At 54.7% G+C, this 20,141-nt stretch overlaps 1 protein-coding gene and 1 long non-coding RNA gene across 2 annotated transcripts; one reads left to right on the top strand and one right to left on the bottom strand.

The window, feature by feature from the left end:
- Nucleotides 1-6: 6 nt before the first annotated feature.
- On the top strand, nucleotides 7-1,362 carry LOC107147016. The gene is made up of 2 exons (XR_001504103.2): nucleotides 7-316; nucleotides 494-1,362. It is a non-coding gene; the product is annotated as an uncharacterized LOC107147016 (long non-coding RNA).
- A 9,970-nt stretch (nucleotides 1,363-11,332) lies between these two features.
- Nucleotides 11,333-17,483, bottom strand: Kctd7 (potassium channel tetramerization domain containing 7). The gene is made up of 3 exons (XM_015491392.2): nucleotides 17,186-17,483; nucleotides 14,108-14,286; nucleotides 11,333-13,722 (listed from the first exon to the last, which is right to left on the bottom strand). The coding sequence occupies exons 1-3, from the start codon at nucleotides 17,311-17,313 to the stop codon at nucleotides 13,346-13,348; spliced, it is 684 nt and encodes a 227-aa protein (XP_015346878.1). The 5' UTR covers nucleotides 17,314-17,483; the 3' UTR covers nucleotides 11,333-13,345.
- Nucleotides 17,484-20,141: the final 2,658 nt, after the last annotated feature.

Raw genomic sequence — 20,141 nt, 5'->3', positions numbered from 1 at the left:
GTCACTTCCGGCGACGCCCCGGCTGGGACGGGCGCTGCGCGGACGCTGGCCTCCCGGGTGCCGCTCACCGCAGTCCGTGTCTTGGCGCCAGCCGGCGCGAGGCTGTGGCGGAACCGGGCTAGGGTCCCGGGCGATGGGCAGGGAGAGCGAAAGACCAGGGGGCGGCGCCGCGCCGGAGCGGTGGTTGGCGACCGTGGGCGGAGAGCGCCCCGCGGAGCCGGCCTTCCCCGCTCCACTCGGGGTGGGGCTCGGTGCTCGTCCTCATTCGAGGTCCGTTAGGACCCCGCTGTCCGGCACTGAGAGCTCCGTGGTTCAGGTAGGGCTCTCCTTAGGGTCGTGACGGCGTCCAGCCGCACCTTTCCCGTCCCCTCCTCACCTCCGGGGCTGCACCCGCGTCCGCGTGTCCTAGTGGGATCCCAGTGCGTGGCAGGGGCGGGGAAGGGACCATCCCAGGGATAACGGAGAGCTTACGCCCACGCCTCCTCGCCGATAGGTATTGGGAAAGCAGGCACGGAAGGCTGTCTGCCGCCGCGTCTAGCAGACCCGTCTGGATGACACCCTGCGGAGCTGCCATGGCCGGTTTCTAGCAGTGAGAAAGGGCAGTGGTGCTGCTGCCTCACTGGGGTTGTTGCCCTGTCACCTTGCAGCAGGATGTTGAGTAGAACCCACGAGCGGTGGCTTTGGCCCTTGTCTGCCTGCTAGTGAAGCTCTTGGACCGGAAGCCGGCGTAGTGGTCCCTGCCAAGGAGCGGCAGCAAAGTGATGGCCACGTTGTGGCCCGCACTGGCCAGCCGACACGTGGGGCTCCCAGCAGGCATGGTGTGCACAGAGGGCAACCCGTCATCCAGGCGCCCTGCCTGGGTACTCGCCGGGATGCCCACAGCAGAAGCATCTGATGACCTTAACCTCCCAATTTCTGACCCGTCTCCCCCCAAATTGAGGTAAAGCAGACTTGAATGAAAGTTGATACTCAGGAATTGACTAATAGGGTTGGTACGTTTCCAAACTTTCATTAGCATAAATTTGGACCAACAGCAGTGAAGCAAGTGCTAGGTAAACCCCTAGACTCTACACTTGGATGGAGAACACCTGCTATCCGGTGCCCTCTTGCATTACAAGAGTTGAGTTCCTGTTTCTAATTTTTTTTTTTTTAACTTTTCAAAGTTGTTTTTTATTCAATTATTTTACTCTAATTTGTTATACACGGTGGCAGAATGCAATTCGTTTCATATTACACATATAGAGCACAATTTTTCAAGTCACTGATTGTATACAAAGTATTTTCACATCATTCGTGTCTTCCTACATGTACTTACCTATTTCTAATCTTAATAAACCCTGTTCTTTTTTTTTTTGTTTTTTTTAATTTTTTATTTATTTATTAGTTTTTCGGCGGATACAACATCTTTCTTTGTGTGTGGTGCTGAGGACTGAACCCGGGCCGCACGCATGCCAGGCAAGCGCACTACCGCTTGAGCCACATCCCCAGCCCCTAAACCCTGTTCTTAAACTCGCTTATCCTGGGATAGGGATTTCATTCTCCAAATTCACCAGACAAGAACCCAGAAAGAAGTTGATGGTGAGCTGCTGGGGTCAGCTGCAGTACTGGAGGGCATGGTCCACCATTAAGAGCTGCAGCTGTGCATGCCCCAACTGCCAACGGAACAGAGAATCCAATTTCATATCAAAACTCTGGTTTCACCAACATACCTGATTAAAATCAAAATGAGGTCATGCATATTAAAGTTCCATGTCACCAAACTGAAATTATCTGACCTGAAAAGCAGGAGAAAGAAGTAACAAATTTCCCAAACAGGCCATTTTCAGTTGGCATAATAATGAAGTTCCTTCTGTTTTAATCCTTATTTTAAAAAAAGTTTCTGAATCCAGTGGCACATGTCTGCAAACCCAGCTACTAGGAAGGCTGAAGCAGGAGGATCACAGGTTCTTGAGGCCAACCTCAGCAACTTAGACCTGTCTAAAAATGTAAATTTATTTATTTATGTATGTTTAGTATGGGGATTGAACCCAGGGGCACACAACCATTGAGACATTTAGAGACAGGGTCTTACTGAGTTGCTTAGGGCCTCACCAAGTTGCTGAAGCTGGCTTTGAGCTTGTGGTCCTCCTGCCTCTGCCTCCCAAGCCACTGGGATTACAAGCATGTGCCACCACACCCAGCTCAAAATATAAACTTTTAAAAGTTTGGTGGCAGAGCACTTGCCCAGCATGCCTGAGGCCCTGGGTCCCGTCCCAGCACTGAAGTAGTTTGGTGCTGAGCAGTTGGTTATTTTTCCGTTGTTCTGTCTCCCTGGCCAGTTCTTTTTGTTTCTGTTTGCTTCAGCCTTTTCAGTCCATAGAACTGGCCTGCTCTGCTCCCCCCATCAGAATGCTCATTGTAGTTCACGGAATAAAGTATTGTTCGATTCTAGAAGCTCTCTCTCACACACACACACACACACTCACAAAATTAAGATCTTTAAATTTAATTTTGTCTTTTTGACACAGGTGGTGTTATTTTGACAAACTATAAGCAAAATGAGTGTTTGGGTCACAGTGCAGTAAGAAATAAGTAACTAAATTTTCTTGAATAAATGTGCTCTCTTCTGCCCAGCAAAAACATGTGACATTTAGTGATGTTTCCACTCAGTTATACTCAATGTTTCTAAATGAGTATTCCCAAATTAACCAACTATCGATATGCCATGAAAGAATTTGGATGCAATATATTTCACAAAGATACTGACTCATGCAGACTTGCTGATTAGTAACTGGTTTCCCACAAAGGGAGTTGTCAAAAGGAGATTTTCTGTCCACTTTGGTGAACAGAAAATAATACATTACACAACATCGTATAATATAGGTACATTTAAATCTGATTACTGAGCTCAAATAGGTTTCAGAGGCAACATTGCAAATGAAGGGAGAAAATGCTATGGGTCCCCAGTAATGTAAAGCTGAAAACATCATCTGACATGATCTTACTCTACTGGGTTACATAAAACTCTAATATTTCACTGTGGTCCGACAGTATAAAAGCTCGACTGAGTGGCTAGGGTTGTAGCTCTGTGGTAGAGTGCTTGCCTAGCATTTATAAGGCACTGGGTTCATTCCTCACCACCACATAAAAATAAGTAAGCTGGGCATGGTAGCACATGCCTTAATCCCAGCAGCTCAGGAGGCTGAGGCAGGAGGATTGCAAGTTCAGCCTCAGCAAAGGCAAGGCACTAACTCAGTGAGACCCTGTCTCTAAATAAAATACAAAACAGGGCTGGGATGTGGCTTAGTGGCTCCTGAGTTCGATCTCTGATACCCCAAGAAATAAAATAAAGGTGTTGTGACCATCTACAACTAAAAATATTTTTTAAGAAGTTCAACTGATTGAAACATTAAAAAGGCAATGGGCTGGGCATTGTGGTGCACATCTATAGATCAGCTACTCAGGAGGCGGAGCCAGGCCACTCTGGGCAACTTAGTGAGATCCCATCTAAAAAAGGGCCAGAGAAGTAGCTCAGTGGTAGAGTTCTGGAACATCAGATCATGTTGGATCTTCTGCCCATTCGAAGGACTCTGGTTTTTTTTCAATCTGAGATAAGAACTCATCAGAAAATTTTGAGCCAACGACATGATCTGACTTACCTGCATGCAGTCCTGAGTATAGACCACTGTAAGAAGGTCAAGGGTGCCTCCTGTAAGGTATTGAATATGAGGTGGGCTTTGGGTTCAAGGTAGTGATCTGGGGTCATTAGTGTTCCTTAGAAGTCATGAGAGTGGGTATGGTCCCTGTGTGTGAATGCTAAGCACCACCAAGGGAAGGAGCCAGGCAGCTGGAAGTGGTACCGCAAGTCTCAGGAAGGGGAGGTTCTCTCACACTCACTGCCTGATGGTAACCCCCACAGGAGCTTACCTAGGAAACCTCACACAGACGTCTGCTTGGCAGCTGTCTGTTCAGCCTTCGCCTGGGAGTGCGCATACCTCAGTGGTAAAGCACCTGCTGAGAGTGCACAGGGCTGGGTTCCATCCCCTGCAGGAAGAGAGAGAGGGAGAGAGGAGCCTTGGCACAGGCCTAAAGTCCCAGCATCTGGGGAGACTGAGGCTGGAGGATCAAGAGTTCAAGGTTGAGGCGGGGGCTCAGTGGGGAAGCACTTGCCTAGCACGTGTGAGGCACTGGGTTTGATCCTCAGCGCCACATAAAGATAAATAAAATAAAGGTCTTGTGTCCAACTATAAATAAAAATATTTATTAAAAAAAAAGTTCAAGACCAGCTTTAGCAGCTTGAAGAGACCCTGTCACAACAATAAATAAGGCTGGGGAGGTGGCTCAGTAGTTAAGTGCAGAAAGAAAGGGAAAGAGAGAAAGCAGGCGCCCACCCCCCTGTGTGAATCCTCACCACAGGGAGGACTGTTTCAAAACTGCTTATGCAGCCCTCATTTCACCCTCAGTGCCCCTGTGCCTCTGCTCTTGGCTGTGCTCTGTTTATATACGGCATGCGCAGGCATGTTCCTACTGAGAGGCTATTCTGTCACTAAAGTACCCATGTTCTTTAAGGGATATCTTTCTTTTTTCCTTTGCTTTTTTTTTTTTTTAAGTTGTACCTTATTTATTTTTATGTGAGGATTGAACCCAGTACCTTGCATGTGCTCTACCACTGAGCCCCAGCCCAGCCCAGCCCAGGAATACCCTGTTGATTATTATCTAGGTTGACATATTGTATGTGTATTTCAACTTACGTGTTTGTTGTATATTAATTTGTAAAAAATCAGTCCCGTTGGAAAGTGTGAATACAGAAGGGGGCTCAGTTAATCCTGGAGTGGACCAAAGGGCTCAGAAAGAAGGACAGCATCGGGGAAGGTCCCTCTATAATGAGTTGTGCTGCCACAGCTCAGAGCACAGAGCCTGGTGACCATGCACTGAACCCTCGGGAACCATTAGCCAAATAAACCTTTCCTCTTTATAAGCTGATAGTCTCGGGTGTTTTGTCACAGTGGTGAAAAGCTGGCTAACACAATGCCTATGGTTTCAGTTGTTTAGGATTCTAGGAAATACAAGTGACTCTATCGAGATGGAAGTTTAGTGTGCATTACAGGTGTGCACCACCAGCATAGGCCTCTAACTTGGAATCCTCCTGCCTCAGCCTTCTGAGATGCTAGAATCCCAGGCGCGCACCGCCGTCCCCCGGTCCTATATTCTTTATAGTTCCTCCACTTATTCCATTTCTACTAGAGTTAACAGTTCTTTAAAGATGTAAATTGTTCAAGTTACTGCGCGGCCCTTTCTCCTGAATAATACAAATGACCCCAAGTGCAGTGAAGGCAAGACTGCACGAGAGGAGCGGACGAGGTGCTGGGTGAAGGGCCCCAGCCGTTTCGGCAGGTGGAAGGAGGCGAGGCGGCGCAGGGCGCACTCACGGAGTTCAGCTGCCTCAAGGGACCCAGGCGCAGAGCCGCTGGCGTCCACTGGGGCGCTGGCTGCGGGCCGGCCGCGGCCATACTTGGCACGGCTGCCACTGCGGGGCGCTCCCCAGGCAGCTGGGCGTCGGAGCAGGAGTGCCTGGCCAGGTCCTGGGTCCTGCGCCGTCGCGGAGCACCTCCCTGAGCCGAACGCAGGGGAAGTGCGGCCCAGCCCCACTTCGGGCCTCGCTCCTAGCTGCCCTGGGAAGACCCTGAGGCGTCTTCAGACCGAGGGCTCCAGTCCCCAAAACCCCTCTTGTGACTGCTGTCCTCAGCCAGGAAGAGGCTGTCCAGGCTGTGTCTCCTGGGGGCCCTACGGTGTCACAGTGACGTGGGCCTGGGGCAGGAGGAAAGCTGCCGAACCTTTTCCTAAGACAGGGCGCAGCGCCGGGACAGCCTACCACTCCCACACATCGCAGTCCCCCCATTATCACGCAGCCACCTTGGATGGACGGTCTGGGAATTCCACCTGTGGGTCTCAATCCCCAGGTCCAGGTTGTCCCAGGGTGCTGCCACCACCAAGGGTTGGAATTGCCATTGCAACAGAAAGGGCAGGGACTGCTCACAGATGTGTCACTACAAGTGTCCACACTAACAGTGTGATGACAAAACTGCATTGCTGACTTCCACTTCTGGCTTCACAGAGGAACAGGGACTTGATTGATCCTCCTGACTTCAACAGTAAAATAACCTGGGAACACATGGAATGGTTGTTTTCAGACAACAGGCAGGAGAGGACAAAGATCAGTCAGGCGGCAGCGGAAGCCTCTGGGTGAGGGTGCAGCCCACAGCAGTGTGGCTACTCCTGAGGACCACTGAGGAGGGACTTCTTGTCCTCCCTGTCTGGAGACTTCCAAACAGCTGCACTTTCCAGAATAAACTTGGGCAATCGGGTAAAAGGGTGGCCCCTGTTTCAGCCAGTGGTGCTGTGGTGGGCTCCTCGGGGAAGTCACATTCCTGTTCAGAGCTCTTGGTGAACTGGGTTTCCAGGTAAAATGTTCAGATCCACTACCCCTTCGTGGGGTGGGGGAGGGTGGCTAGCTTCTCTTGGCCTCTCTCTCTTGGCCTCTCCCGTTGCTGTGGAGATAAACATGGAGCTTAGAGGACTTTACAGGGATGCACGGGGATGCAGATTTTGTAGGATCCCCTCCTGCAGCTGTCCAGAGGGCTGAAAATGCTCTCCAAACCCCAACAGGCCAGATATGAAAAGACAGGGTCAGCTGCCCAAGAAAGGGGCAGGCACCCCGGGCACCATGGTGAGCAGAGGGGAGGTGGGGACGGCTGGTGAGGCAGGGACAGTGGGCAGGTACTCAGGGCTGGGCCCTGGGGCAGAGCAGCGGAGGCCCAGTTGGTGGTCGTGTTGTCAGATCAAGAGACTTCAACTCTAAAGGCATTTACAGAGGTTGTCACCTTCTAGGGACTTAAATCTCATCAGGATTCCATCCAGTCCCCTTTACAAAAGTGCCAAAGGCAGACATTTCTCCTGCTGGACTCTTGTTTCTCTCCTTTTCTCTTTTGTGGTGCTGGGGAAGGACGCCAGGCCAGTCTACCCCTGAGCACACCCCGGCCTTCACCTTGTTTCTTTTCCTGGGGTTCCAACTCCTTTTGTGGTACTTTGAGGTTCTATTTCTTTCTTTTTAATTTTTTTTTAGTTACACATAGACACAATATCTTTATTTTTTTGAGGTGCTGAGGATCAAACCCAGTGCCTCACATGTGCATGTCAGGCGCTCTGCCACTGAGCTGCAGTCCCAGCCCTGAGGTTCTATTTCTTTTTTTTTTTTAGTATGTACTTTTTGTAGTTGTACACAATAAAATTTATTTTATTTATTTATATGTGGTGCTGAAGATTGAACCCAGGGCCTTGCACTTGCGAGGCGAGCGCTCTACCGCTGAGCCATAACCGCAGCCCCTCTATTTCTTGATTTTAGTGATGATTAAGTATGAATGCCCTGTTTCCAAATCTACTTGGTAAAGAAACCTGCCAAGATCATACAGTGCAGAAAAAAAATCAGGTATAATACACAGATAATTCTCTAGAAGTTGTGCTTTCTGGAAGGGCAAATCACGACCTGCTCGTGGGCCCCTGCTACAGGCAGGACTTGTGGGTGGCCCAAGTCCTCCCCGCAGTGGCTGGAGTGCTCCTCTTTCCACATGGAGGGCAGCGGCCAGGGGTGCACTAGAGCATGGACCATGAATGTTCCCCACAGGCCACGTGTCAAGAGCTTTGCTAAGGTACACACTGGCACATCCAGTACGTGGCAAGGAATCTCACCATGTGTACAACTATGACATGCCAATCAAGACAGGAAAGGCGGCATACCTGTGGTCACAGGCCGGTGGGCAGCTGGGAGGGGATGCCGGAGCCCCGGGTCAAGCCCAGCCCAGAGTCCACCTGAGGAAGACAGAGACAGAGGCTGGGTCTCCTGGGCCCCTCTTAGCACTATGGAAGCTGGCACGCAGTCTAAGAGCCGGTGCCAAGTGTGTCCTTGGGACATTTCCCCCAGGGTGACTGCAGAACCCTGGTCCTTTCTTGTCTTCTGTTTCCAGGCATGAGCTGAAGTCCACCAAGTCCTCAAGCCATGGTGTGCTGCCCAGGACCAATAGGTCAGACTGAAACCTTTTACTATGTGAACCGATTATCTCAGCCTTCGTCACAGGAAAGCTGGCTATTACAGGAGAGTCCCCGGATTCCCACCATCACTCCTCAGAGCAAACGTGAGGAAGGAGTCCTTAGTCCAGTGGTCAAGCTGCCTGTTCCCAGCCCTGCCCTCACTGCCACTGTGTGCAGGGCTGGGGAGGGTGAGCACTTCTGAGGAGGAAGTAAAATGTGGACCTACTAGAGAACCCAAATGTGAGGACTTTATGGTGACAACATCAGTTTTCCCTTGGACTCAGGGTACAGATGCAGGTGAGGTACTGAAGCTTACAGCTAATAAGATCTCTGTAGACCCTGTACTATGGGTGGTGCACTCCTCTAGTCCCAGCAGTTTGGGAGGCAGAGCCAGAAGGATCACAAGTTCAAGGCCAGCCTCAGCAACTTAGGGAGACCCTGTCTCAAAATAAAAAAATGAAAAGGGACGTGGATGTGGCTCAGTGGTTAAGCACTCCCAGGTTCAATCCTCAGTACAAAAAAAGAAAAAGGAAAAAGATCATTGTAGAGATGAATGAGGAAGGAAAAAAGGCACAGATCATTCCTGCTCAGAGCAAGAGCCGCCTCCTCTTCACACACCTACTTCATTTAGAAGTGAAGGTGAAAGTCATGGTTTAAAAACAGAAATCAAGTCCAGGTATCCGCGAGGAAGAGAGGACACAAAGTTCAGGTAGTAGAGGAAGCCAAGGCCACGCCGCAGCTGGGCCAGTCGAATCACAGGTTGCAGCCAGCTGGGGAGGGGCCTGCGGGAGTCTGGAGGCCAGGGCAGGGCCCTTCTCCTCCCAATGGACATGCATCCCTCACCCGAAAGGCTTAGGCTGGGGACTAGTTTCTCCCTCTTTGCAGATAAACAGGCTCTTGATGACACCCTGCTCTTCACAGGGACAAAACCACACTCCAGGGCACGTGACCCGGCACAGGGCCAGAGCAGGCTGGTTTCTCACCACAGCCCTGTGGATGGGCACCTTCCTTCTCTCCAGATGCCCCTGTTCACATGTGAGGGCAGCCCTGGTGAGCACCAGAGACTGGCTTCAGGGCAGCACTTGGGGAGGCCATGGACAGGGTCTGCCTGGGCCGCTGGGCTCCTCCTGCCCTTTCCCCCGCAGCGCAGCAGGCTGAAGGCCAAGGCCTTCCTCCCCACCTGCAGTCCTTCACAGAGGCCGTTGGAGGGCAGCGGCCTCCCCTCAGACAGCCCGCATGTCGCTGTGGGGCCTGCTGCTGTATAACTGCACAGCACCATCTGTCCCCTTGGGCTCCAGTCAGGGTGTCGCTGTGTTGCCTGGGCAGGCCCTGGACTCCTGCCTCAGCCCCCAGCACCAGGGACCACAGGCGTGTGCTACACACCGGGCCTAGGGGCACTGTCTAACGCTGTCCCCTGGAACCCGTGCCCTTTACAGACTCTCAGGTAGACACGGCACGGCCCTGAGCCTCAGGGGGACAAGGTGCTGCCGTGGGAGGGCTCCGCTCCTGGGGATGGCACCGTGCAAGTCCTCCCCCACGCAGGGGAGGCTTGCCCTGTGTGCCAAGGCTCAGGCCAGGGGCCTGTGGCAAGGGTGATGCAGGCTCTTGTCCACTCACAATGATCCGAGCAGTCAGCGATGCAGCTGCGGGGCAGAGCCACCCAGCATCTCAGCCCTCACCTATGGCAGCTGACCACGGGGGTGACCTCCAGGAGCACCCTGATGGGCGTGCTGGTCTAAAGGTGCCCAGCTCTGCCCTCAGGGGATATGTGTGGTGACACAAGGAGGAGTGTCCTTCAGGAGCACTGTGGGCTGGGAGGACTGCACCCTGGAGCACATCTTCCCCGGGGTTCCTGCCAAAGCCCAGAGCTGTGTGCTATGGGGAGGAGGCTGGAGAGACCCCAGGGCCTCCGCAGGCCCTGCCTCCTGCCTCCAGCCTCCCACCTAGTGTAGCACCTGAAACTCCTTATTTGTTGGCCAAGTGGGGGGCAGAGGAGGGTGAGAGCGAGTCTCTGAGAACAGGCACAGCACCCTGTCCTAGTTCTCGACCTCGGAGCCATTGGAGGGCACCGGGGCTCCAGGCACAAACAGGCTCAGGCAGGCCCATGAGCACCCACAGAAGCACCCCTTGGGGCACAGACACCAACGCAGTACAGAAGACAGGGACCCAGGTCACTGCCATGCTCCTGAGGTCACTGCCGTTCCCACCTTCCCAACCCTGTAGCAGGTTTCTTCCAGAATTCCAAGAAATTCCCTTCCCAGCCCAGCCTTTTTCCTGTTGGCACTGGGGACTGAACCCAGGGGTGCTCTACCGCTGAGCAACACCCCCACCCCTTTTTACTTTTTGAGACAGGGTCTTTGTAAGTTGCTGAAGCTGGCTTCTAAGTTTGAATCTTCCTGCCTCAGCCCCCTGAGTTGCTAGGGGGGCAGGTGTGCACCACTGCACCCAGCAAAGCCTCTCTCTTTCAAGAACCACGAGATGCGCTTCATCTTCACACAAGAGCAACAGCAAAACAGTGCCCCAGAGGCCTAGTCACTTACACTGGAATCACGTGGACAGCAGGCACACGGGAGGGCAGCATCTCAACTCCCCCTGGAGGAGGCACTGCAAGCTGCTTTGTCTCAACCCCTGAAATGACACTGACCTCACCCCATGCTCTGTCCTCCAGCAAGTGTCAGAACAGGAAGGTCACAGCAGCCTGAGGGGTAGCCCTCAGCAGCCCATGGCACCGGGTGGCCAGTTGAGGGGCGGAGGTGTTTCAATGTGGCTTCGCTTTAGTCATTTTTGTTGAATTTTGTCATGGCTAGCACTGCCCCACAAGGTCCTGTTCTCCACCTGCCAAGTGGAAGGGAAGGGCAGCTCCTTTGCAGGCACTGGCTGGCCACCCCCTCAGCCGTGGACACGCATCCCTTCTAGTGGAGGGCCATGGGTGGCCCTGGGAGCTCTCCTACCCACCCTTCCTGGCCCCTGAGGTCACAAGGATGGCCTTGGAGACGCGGCTTCCACAGATGGCCACTGCACACCACCACCCAGCGGCATGGTCACCTGGCCCAAACTTCTCAGAAGAGAAGGCCATGCTGGGCCCCGATTCCCTCACTCGCCTTAGGAAGTGCTCCAGGAGGCAGAGCAGGTAGACAGACATGAGCGTGGAGGGCACAGGAGGACATCTAGGTACACCTGCTCCACTAGCCATGGGAAGAATTGCAATGATTATGCTCCTCAGCATGAACAAAGCTCTTGTGCCACAAAAAAGTAGAAAGGTCACTAATTAAAAGAAAACAAAGGATTTTTTTGTTGTTTGTAGAAAAAGAAACCCACATGGTTCTGACAAGTCTTTGCCAACTCCCCCACACACTGAGCAGGACGGGGGGCAGGTGCAGTGGGCACTGCTACAAGCCCCAGCACTCAGGACACCCCCAGACACTGTGCAGGATGGGGGCAGGTGCAACGGGCACTGCTGCAAGTCCCAGCACTCAGGGGGCTGAGGAGGCAGGATTGTGTGAGCCCAGGAGGTCAAGGCCAGCTGGACTCAACAGGAGGGTGAGACCACTTCTAGGGAGGAGCCTCAGGCTGGTGCCCAGTGTCCCCTCGGCCGGTCTTCCTGCCCCCGAGCCTTGTCTCCTCCCCTCCCCACAGTGGCAGAGAACTCACCACTGAGGATAGCATGAAGAATGGGGAAATGGGCAGTTCCAGCAGGAGCCAGAGGGACAGTGTCCTTGGCCAGCACCCTGCAACCCGGGCAACCTTTAGGACCTGCTCCTGGGCACGAGTGACCCTGGGCAGACCAGTTTTCTCCCATCCTGCAGGTGTGGAGGACAACAGCCAAGCTCCCTGATGCTCATGGCAGTGCTCGGTAGGAAGCCAAGGGCCCCAGGGGGCCCCAGACCAGGCACTCCTCTGGAAGCATCTGCCACAGTCCCTCAGAGAGAAGCATAGGAGCAGCAGGGAGCCCCATCAAGTGGACGGCCTCCCTGTCAGAGCAGGGTCAGTCACTGCAGGGGTCAGCTTTGGAACAGACGACTGTGTTCTTGAGAATGAGAGGAAATGCGAGTCTTGGACCAGGAATGACAGCCCTGTCCTCTCAGACCGAGTTTCCACCGTCCCACCCTCCCAGGAGTGAGATGGGAACTCCCTGGACTCTCCCTGGACTCTCCTCCCACTGGGATCAGGATGAAGGACTCAGCCAGGGTCCCGACATGGCCCTCTCTTCCTCAGTAGGACGTAGCCACCTCCACCTGAGCTTCTCATTGGCTACTTAGTGCAGTGAGGCTGAGCTCAATGATGCTCTCTCCCTTGGTTTTTTTGAGACAGGGTCTTGCTCTGTTGCCAGGCTGGTACTGAACTTGGGCCTCATGCTGTCCTCCCACCCGAGCCTCCTGAGCAGCGGGGACCACAGGCGCAGCCCAGTCCTGGCTCGTCAACTCTTCACATATAAGATCTCTCCCTCTGGAGTCACCCCGAGTCGTCCAGGACACCACTGACAGCAAGGAGCCCGACGCAGGGACACTGCACAGCTCTCCCTGGAGGATGAGAGCCCACTGCCCAGCTAGGGCCCCAAGCTGCAGACAGAGTGACATGGAAACAAGTGGTAGAGGCCACCGAGGGCCCTCCTCTGCCGACAGGGGGGGCAGGTCTGGGCACTTCTCCAGAGCAGACCCTGGGGGAGGGCATCGGCAAGAAGAGCAATAGGGTCTGGGAAGGCCCCTCCAGCTCAGCGTGAGGGACCCGGACAGGTGTCAGGGTGTTCTGGCTGGCAGAGGACAGGCGTCCCATCCGCTGCACTCCCGTGATACTGAGAAGATGCCCTGCTGTAAACATGGTGGTGTCCTATGGCTGTCCTAGTACGTGGCTTTGGCAATAAGGGCCACATCTCCAAGAGGCGCGGGGAACTGTTCTGAGGAGGTCTCCTCACCCCCTGCCAGGGCAGGCGCAGGGCAGAGCCCACACGCCCGGTCCACACGGCTGCCCTGGGCCCAGGAGGGCACCCTCATGCCCATGCAGCGTCCTCTCGGGCAGCAGCCTCACCGGAACCTCTCTGCGTCTCCTGCTGAAGCCCTGGCTGGACCCGGCCAGCCACAGGTGCAGGCTGCCATGCCCAGGAAAAGGCGTGGGAGCCTGGTCCCTGTCCTGAGGGCCACAAGCTCTGAGACTAGCCCTGAGGCTGCACCTGTCCCAAGAAGCTGTGCCTTGGGACTTGGTCCTGCCCTGGGTTCTGGGACAGCTGCAGCCCCTGGATTCTGGGACAGCAGAGCCACCGAGGAGGGGAGGCCTCCCTTGCTGCTCACCACCAGGTGATCTTGAACTCGTAGATGGGGCGCTTGCAGTAGTAGTGGTTGACCAGGTGCTTGTCGCACACCCCGATGCACTGGTGGTCCACCGTGAGGCCCTGGGCCGCCAGGTCGGTGACCAGGCAGTGCAGCAGGTCGTAGACGTCCGCCACGGCCTCCCAGGGCCCAAAGGACACGTCCACCTCACAGTGGTGCTCAAAGAGCTGACCATCACTTTCGCTCCGCTCGAAGCGTAGGGAATTGAGCAGTGGACACTCGTACGGCGTGATGGGCATTTCCTCCTTGAAGACGCAGACCTTGAGCTTGGCAAAGCGCGCCTTGCGCTGCACCGCCCGCAGCCGCGCGATCTCCACGATCCGCTCCAGGTGGTCTACGGGCAACACAGTACCAGTCATGGGCAGGGCGGCAGGGGCCAAGGGAGCGCCCGGACAGCGGGACGCCGGGACCGAGGCTGAGCTGGGGCGGGGGGCTGGGGGCCCACTGGCACAAGCCTGAACAAGGTCACGGCTCCTCGAGCATTAGGGGGCCAGCAGCGGAGGCTGCCCTCCGAACACGCTGCCCCGCAGGCCAGCGGTCCCTTCAGCCTGGGCCGGAGTCTCCAGCACCACCCAGGGAGGATGTCCGCCCACTTACGTGATCTGGTGGAACCTTGGACCCCCTTGCTCTGGCGGGAACCCAGGCCCCGGAGACCCAGGCACTGACCCGTGCCCTGTGGACCCCCCGGACCCCAGACGGACAGGGCCCTTGACCCTCACCTTTGTAGTAGGGCATGAGCCCCAGGAAGGCCTGGCGCACCTTCTCGCCCTTGAGCGGCTGCACGTTCTCCAGCTGCTCCAGCAGCGGCCCGATGGCGTAGTACTGGGCCTCCTTGTGCACGGCGCGCACGCGCTCCCGCGGCGGCAGGTCTCCCGAGCGCAGGAAGTTCAGCACGTCCCTAAGTGGGGAGAGGACAGGATTGGCCAGAAGCCCACCAGCCTGGGCTGGAGCACAGGGCCTGGACCAAGGCCAGCAGTGCCGTGTGGTTAAGTGAACCCGACCTCCACTTTTGCAAAATAAAATAATAAAGCGCCTCGCAACGTCTCACGCTGACACGAGAGCATCGGAAAACTCCCAGCGGTGTGACTAGTTGCCTTAGTCAGTGTTGTCGTTACTGTTGTCCTTATTAGGAGCTCACAGGTACGGTTAGAAGATAGGATCTTTACATGCACATACAGATGTACCGCTTTCACACGGAAGGTCATGACTGAAGCAAGTCCCCGGGTGCAGGAAGGAAGGAAAGATGGCTGAGAGGGGCGTCCAGCTTACCACCCAGCTGCAGCCCCCACCCAAATACACCCATCTCAATTATAAAATCCAGTTACCGGTGTAAGCAGGCAACACATTCTCACAACCACCACCCAAACCCAGGTACAGAATGACTCACCTCCGGGGCTCCCTGCCCTTCCAGGTCAGTCCCACCTACAAGGTGGGCTGGGTGGGCCTGAGACTCACAGGGCAGGCTGCAGCTCTCCTAGCCGCTCCCCCTCCGACATACTGGCTCTCAGATGTACCTGCCCAGAGGGTCTGCTCCTGCTCACTGCTCCTTTCACTCCTATTTAAGTGGCACATCACTGAAGGTGATGACTACTCTCCATTCATCCATCCTCCGGTGATGGGCGCTGGGGCTAGCTCCAGCTTTTGGCTGTCACAGAGCATGACACCTCACCCTCCTGGTGAGGTCTCTGAGACAGGCGCTAACTTCTGCTGGGCACTGTGGGAAGTGGCGGGCACCCAGGCGCTGCTGCACTCCACACTCCCACCAGCTCGGCCTGGGCATGCCACCTGGTGCCCATCCCCACCATCAAGGAAACAAAACGCCAGACCCCAGTGTTGGGACCAACTGGTCTCAGGACTAAAAAAAAAATCACATATATTTTCTTCAAAAAAATTCCATCCTTCTAACTCTGTTTTCAGATTCTTTGAGTTAGTGCTGAGTGTTCCGCCCCACTGCTGACGGGATGGGAGGGGACCGGTAAATCCAGGACTCAGCGGTGGCCTCGGGAACTGGCCTGCACTCAGTGCAACCTGCTGGGGAGCACTGGAGACCTGTCGGTGCCAGCCGCTGCCCACTGCTGCCCACGCAGTCCTCTCAGCAGCCTCAGCGTGGTGCTCTCCACCTCTGTTCTAAAGGACCTGGGGGTCCAGGGAGGTCCCGGAAACCTCTGCTGCAGGGGACCAGCCGCCAGAGGCACAGACCGGCTGCCTCTCAGCCCACAGCCACAATGCCCAGGCCTTGAGAGGTATGCAGACCACAGCGCCCTGTGCTGACCACAATGGGGACAGCCCCAGGAGGCACCCGCGTAGCCTCTGTGGGTCCTGGAACAGGAGCTGCACACCTCTGCTTAGGGTGCACCACTGGCTTACCACCATCCAGCTTACCACCCAGGCATGCTGCCACTTCTTGCCTCCGGTTGTGGCCTGGCCAGGGTCTAGCATATGCCAGCTATGGCCACCTGAGTGTGGGCATTTGGCCTGGGGTCGAACCCTGACCCCCTCCTCATAGCCCCTTCTAAAGCTGGTCCTCGGGGGCTGGGGATGTGGCTCAAGCGGTAGCGCGCTCGCCTGGAATGCGTGCGGCGCGGGTTCGATCCTCAGCACCACATACACACAAAGATGTTGTGTCTGCCGAAAACTAAAAAATAAATATTAAAAAAAAATTCTCTCTTAAAAAAAAATAAATAAATAAAATAAAGCTGGTCCTCGGGGGTCTTCAGCAAACCTCCAGGCGCTCTGAGAAACAAGACCTCAGGGCAAGGCCAGCTGAGAGTGCCACCTGCAAACAAAGACCTTTTTATAGTTCCACGAGTGAGGTGACACTTTGTTTTCCCAGCATCAGAGGCAGCTGACAGCCCACTGGGACACCCAGATGCTTCAAAGCAGATCATTAGCCAGAAGCCTCTTGCTGAGCACAGAAGTGACCCTTCCCCCAGTGCAGGCAGCACAGAGGTGCCCTGTGTGCAGTCTGCCTCCCTGGACACGTGCTTCAAGGTCAAGGACCACACTGGTTCTGAGTCATCTCCACTCCACTGAAGGAACAAAAATCCCAGCCAAATACTCTGAAGAGCACCTGACCAGAGGTCACACCAAAGCTCCTCGATCCTGAGAGTCCATGAAGCAGCCGTAACTCCTCTTGTCACCAAGAGAAACTGAGGCAGAGAGTCCTAGGATCTTTATGAAGCCTTTCCTTCAGAAGGGCTTTTCTTTTTGACCTTGAGTGTTCACATCTTTTAGTGTTAAAATCACAGGAACAAAGGGTTGGTCTGTTTAAGACTTTTCTTGGCAAACAGGTATGGCATGCTGGTCAGCCCCACCTCAGCTGTCTCTGTCTTATGACGTGGCCACGCTGAGCCCAGGATCCCAGTGCTCGGTGAGATCACACCTGGCCTCTCCAGGCAGGTGACTACTACCCAGGAGTCAGACTGCACAGGATAGATGGGATTTGTTTTGTTTTGGTTTTGGTCTGGGTGTTGCAGCCAGGGGCTTAACCACTGAGCCACATCCCCAGTCCTTTTATATGTTTTATTTAGAGGCAGGGTCTAGCTGAGTTGCTGAGGCTGACCTTGAACTCACGATCCTCTGCCTCAGGTGTGCTCCTGGGTGCCGGGCTTCCGTGTTTCATCCCATCCAGCTGGTGTGTGATGCTGGGATCTCTCTGGCTGTCCTGTCTCCACTGGCAAAGCGACTCAGAATTCTGCCCCAATGCATGAACCCATTTACCAACCCCACGTTACCCCCCTGCCCTCTAGGTGCCAGGTACCATGCCGAGGCCCCAGACCTGAGCCCAGGTAACTCACTTGCCAGGACTGCAAAGTGGACGGTGGATGGAGACGTACCCAAAGTGTGTGCCATCTCGGTCGATGAAGTACCGGCCCTCTGCGTCTGTGGGGATGTAATGTCGCCCGCTGAACATGGCAGCCAGCATGGTGTCCTCGTAACGCCGCAGAGTGGACAGGCGTGTTGTGAAGTGAGCCCCTCCGATGTTAAGGGGGACAACCTCAGGAAACTGGAATGAACAACCAGAGCCCTCAGGCAGTGGGGGCGAGTGGGCTTCCCACCTGCAGTCTGCTCGGTCTGCTGCTGCCACCTGTGCGCTCAGCCTCTGCAAGCCGAGCCCTGGTCTGGATGGTCCTCTCTTTCCCCTCCCTCCTCCTCCATCCTCCAGTTGCTAAGTCCTGCATCCCACTCCGGGAGCTCGTAATCAGGCCTCTGCTCTCAGAGTCCAAGACCTCCCTGTCCTCCCTGCACTTCCTCAGCTTGTTGTCCTCCTGCCCTGGCTTACGCTGCCTTCTGTGACCGCTCTTCCTCTGTCCACTAGTCAATGAAATTACCCCAGCTGGAGGTGCAGGCTGTGCACTGCAGAGGGGACCTTGGATGGAGGTGACCTGCCAAGCTGCCAACCCGTGGGTCTCCTCTTCTGATCCACTCCAGGCACCAGGCAGATCCTTCTCAAGGCTCCTGTCCAAGTCCCTCCTCTGTGGGTCTGGCTGCTCCACTGCCCCTTCTGCCCAGCACACTCACCCCCACTCCACGCACAGTCCTGCCTCAGCACCCAGCACAACCTGCTACTGACCTGCTTCACTAGACCTCGGCTCGCCAAGGGGACAGCCTGCTGGCAGCAGAGATCAGCAGATGTCTGCTGAGGGTCCAGCCAGTCCTTGTCCCTCCCTTGCTCCATTCCTGTCCCTCTCACTCTGCAAAAAGAGATGATCAGTCCCCAGTTCACCTGAGGTCCGGGAGGCAAGGGCTTGAGGAGGACAGAAAGACAGACTTGTTCTGGGAAACTCAGAGCCCTACAATGTCAGGTGGCATTCAATTGCCATGGCTCCCACCAAACTGCAAAGAGACGAAGCCAGGCCTCTAACTTCCCCAAGGCTTCCTCCAGGCCAACTAGAGTTCTATCCTGGTCTAGTCAAAGTCTCTGTGCATCTATTCAGGCAGTCACATAAAGTTGGATGTAAAGATGTGACGTGGCTGGGGTTGTGCCTCAAGCGGTAGCGCGCTCGCCTGGCATGCGTGCGGCCTGGGTTCGATCCTTAGCACCACATACAAACAAAGATGTTATGTCCGCCGAGAACTAAAAATTAAATATTAAAAAAAATGTGTTATTATAAAAAAAAAAAGATGTGACGTGATACACACCTAAGGCCCGGCTCACAGTGAAGACCTGAGGTTTACAGATGGAGGAAGGAAGGAAACAAGCAGATTTTGTAGGTATGTGCTGACTCCCATGCACCCAGAGGGTGCTTCCTCTACAAGCCTTCTTCACCCATTGGATGTGCACACCAAGGACTCAAATACTGTTTTGGAATAATAATACTTTATATTTCTGGAGCTCTTTTAATCTTTTCTAAGGATATTTGATACCAAACTATGTATTTGTTCCATGTTAGGGATGAGAATTGAAACAGATGAAAAAAAGCTGCAGAGAGTATGTGTAGAATTTTGCTTGTCTTTACAGGTTTCCAAGATGCCAGGCATTCAGGGCTCTAAGTCTTGCCTGCACCTGTCTCCTCCCCAGAGGTGTGTGTGTGTGTGTGTGTGTGTGTGTGTGTGTGTGTGTGTGTAGGGGGTGCTGGGAAATCAAGCCCAGAGCCTTACACCTGCCAGGCAGATGCTCTACCACTGGGCTACAGCACCATCGTGAAAAACAGTAATGGAGGGCTGGGATGCAGCTCAGTGCTTGCCTTGCATGTGTGAGGCCCTGGGTTCAATCCCAGAACCACAAAGCAAAACAAAACAAAGGTAGACGGGTGTGGTGGCACACACCTGTAATCCCAGTTATTGGGGAGGAGGAGTCAGGAGGATCACAAGTTCAAGACCAGCCTGGACAACTTAAGTGAAATCCTGTCTCAAAAAAAAAAAAAAGGTAATCAAAACACAGTTTTGGTGCTCACTTGGAGCACTGGCGCTCCAGTCTGTAGTTCTTGTGCCCTTTCCCTCAAGCCACATCATTTCCTCAATGACAGTGCACAAAACTATGTCTCTGCTGGCTATTTTTCCCAGCTGCAGAGAGTATGTGTAGAATTTTGCTTGTCTTCACAGGTTTCCAAGATGCCAGGCATTCAGGGCTCTAAGATGCTCTTTGCAGCCCAGGGCCTCACCCAGCCCAGCCTTCCGTGTCCAGCAATACTCCTAGCCTCTGACTTCAGGGTCCACCCTCCTTACCCTTTCCCCTGAGGGTCTCTTTAGTGATAGTATGGTACACACAATTAGAACCAGTGAAGCCACAGTGCAGGGGCACCGCAGCTACTGGGGGAGACTTCTCTTCCTGCATCTGCTCCTCACCTGCAGGTAGTCCTGCCTGCCCCTGGGCAGCCTCCCTGGCTTCTCTGGAAGACCCCATCATCTCCTGGGAAGAGCTGGCTCACCCACCCCGCTCCAGACACAAACTTAGGATGCAACCTCCCGGCCTCTGTGGACTCTGGCCAGCTGGTGTTGGAAGGAGGGGTAGGGACACGCCTGACCTGCCACACCCCAGTGGGCTTTGCAGGAGAGCAGGGAAGCTCCAGTTGCCCCTGCTCTCTCAGGTGGGCCCTGCCAGCACCTGTTCCCCACCCCTGCCCAAGCCCCAGCCCCAGCCCACCCAAGTGGGTCCTGCTGCACCCCCCCTTTCAGTCTTGCCTGCATCTGTCCCCTCCCCAGGTCGGTCCTGCCTGCACCTGTCTCCTCCCCAGGTCGGTCCTGCGTGAACCTGTCCCCTCTCCAGGTTGGTCCTACCTGCACCTGTCCCCAGGTCGGTCCTCCCTGCAC

The sequence above is a fragment of the Marmota marmota genome, unplaced genomic scaffold, assembly GCF_001458135.2.
Source record: "Marmota marmota marmota unplaced genomic scaffold, marMar, whole genome shotgun sequence".
Taxonomy (NCBI): Eukaryota; Metazoa; Chordata; class Mammalia; order Rodentia; family Sciuridae; genus Marmota; species Marmota marmota.
This window is presented reverse-complemented; position numbering and strand designations above follow the sequence as displayed.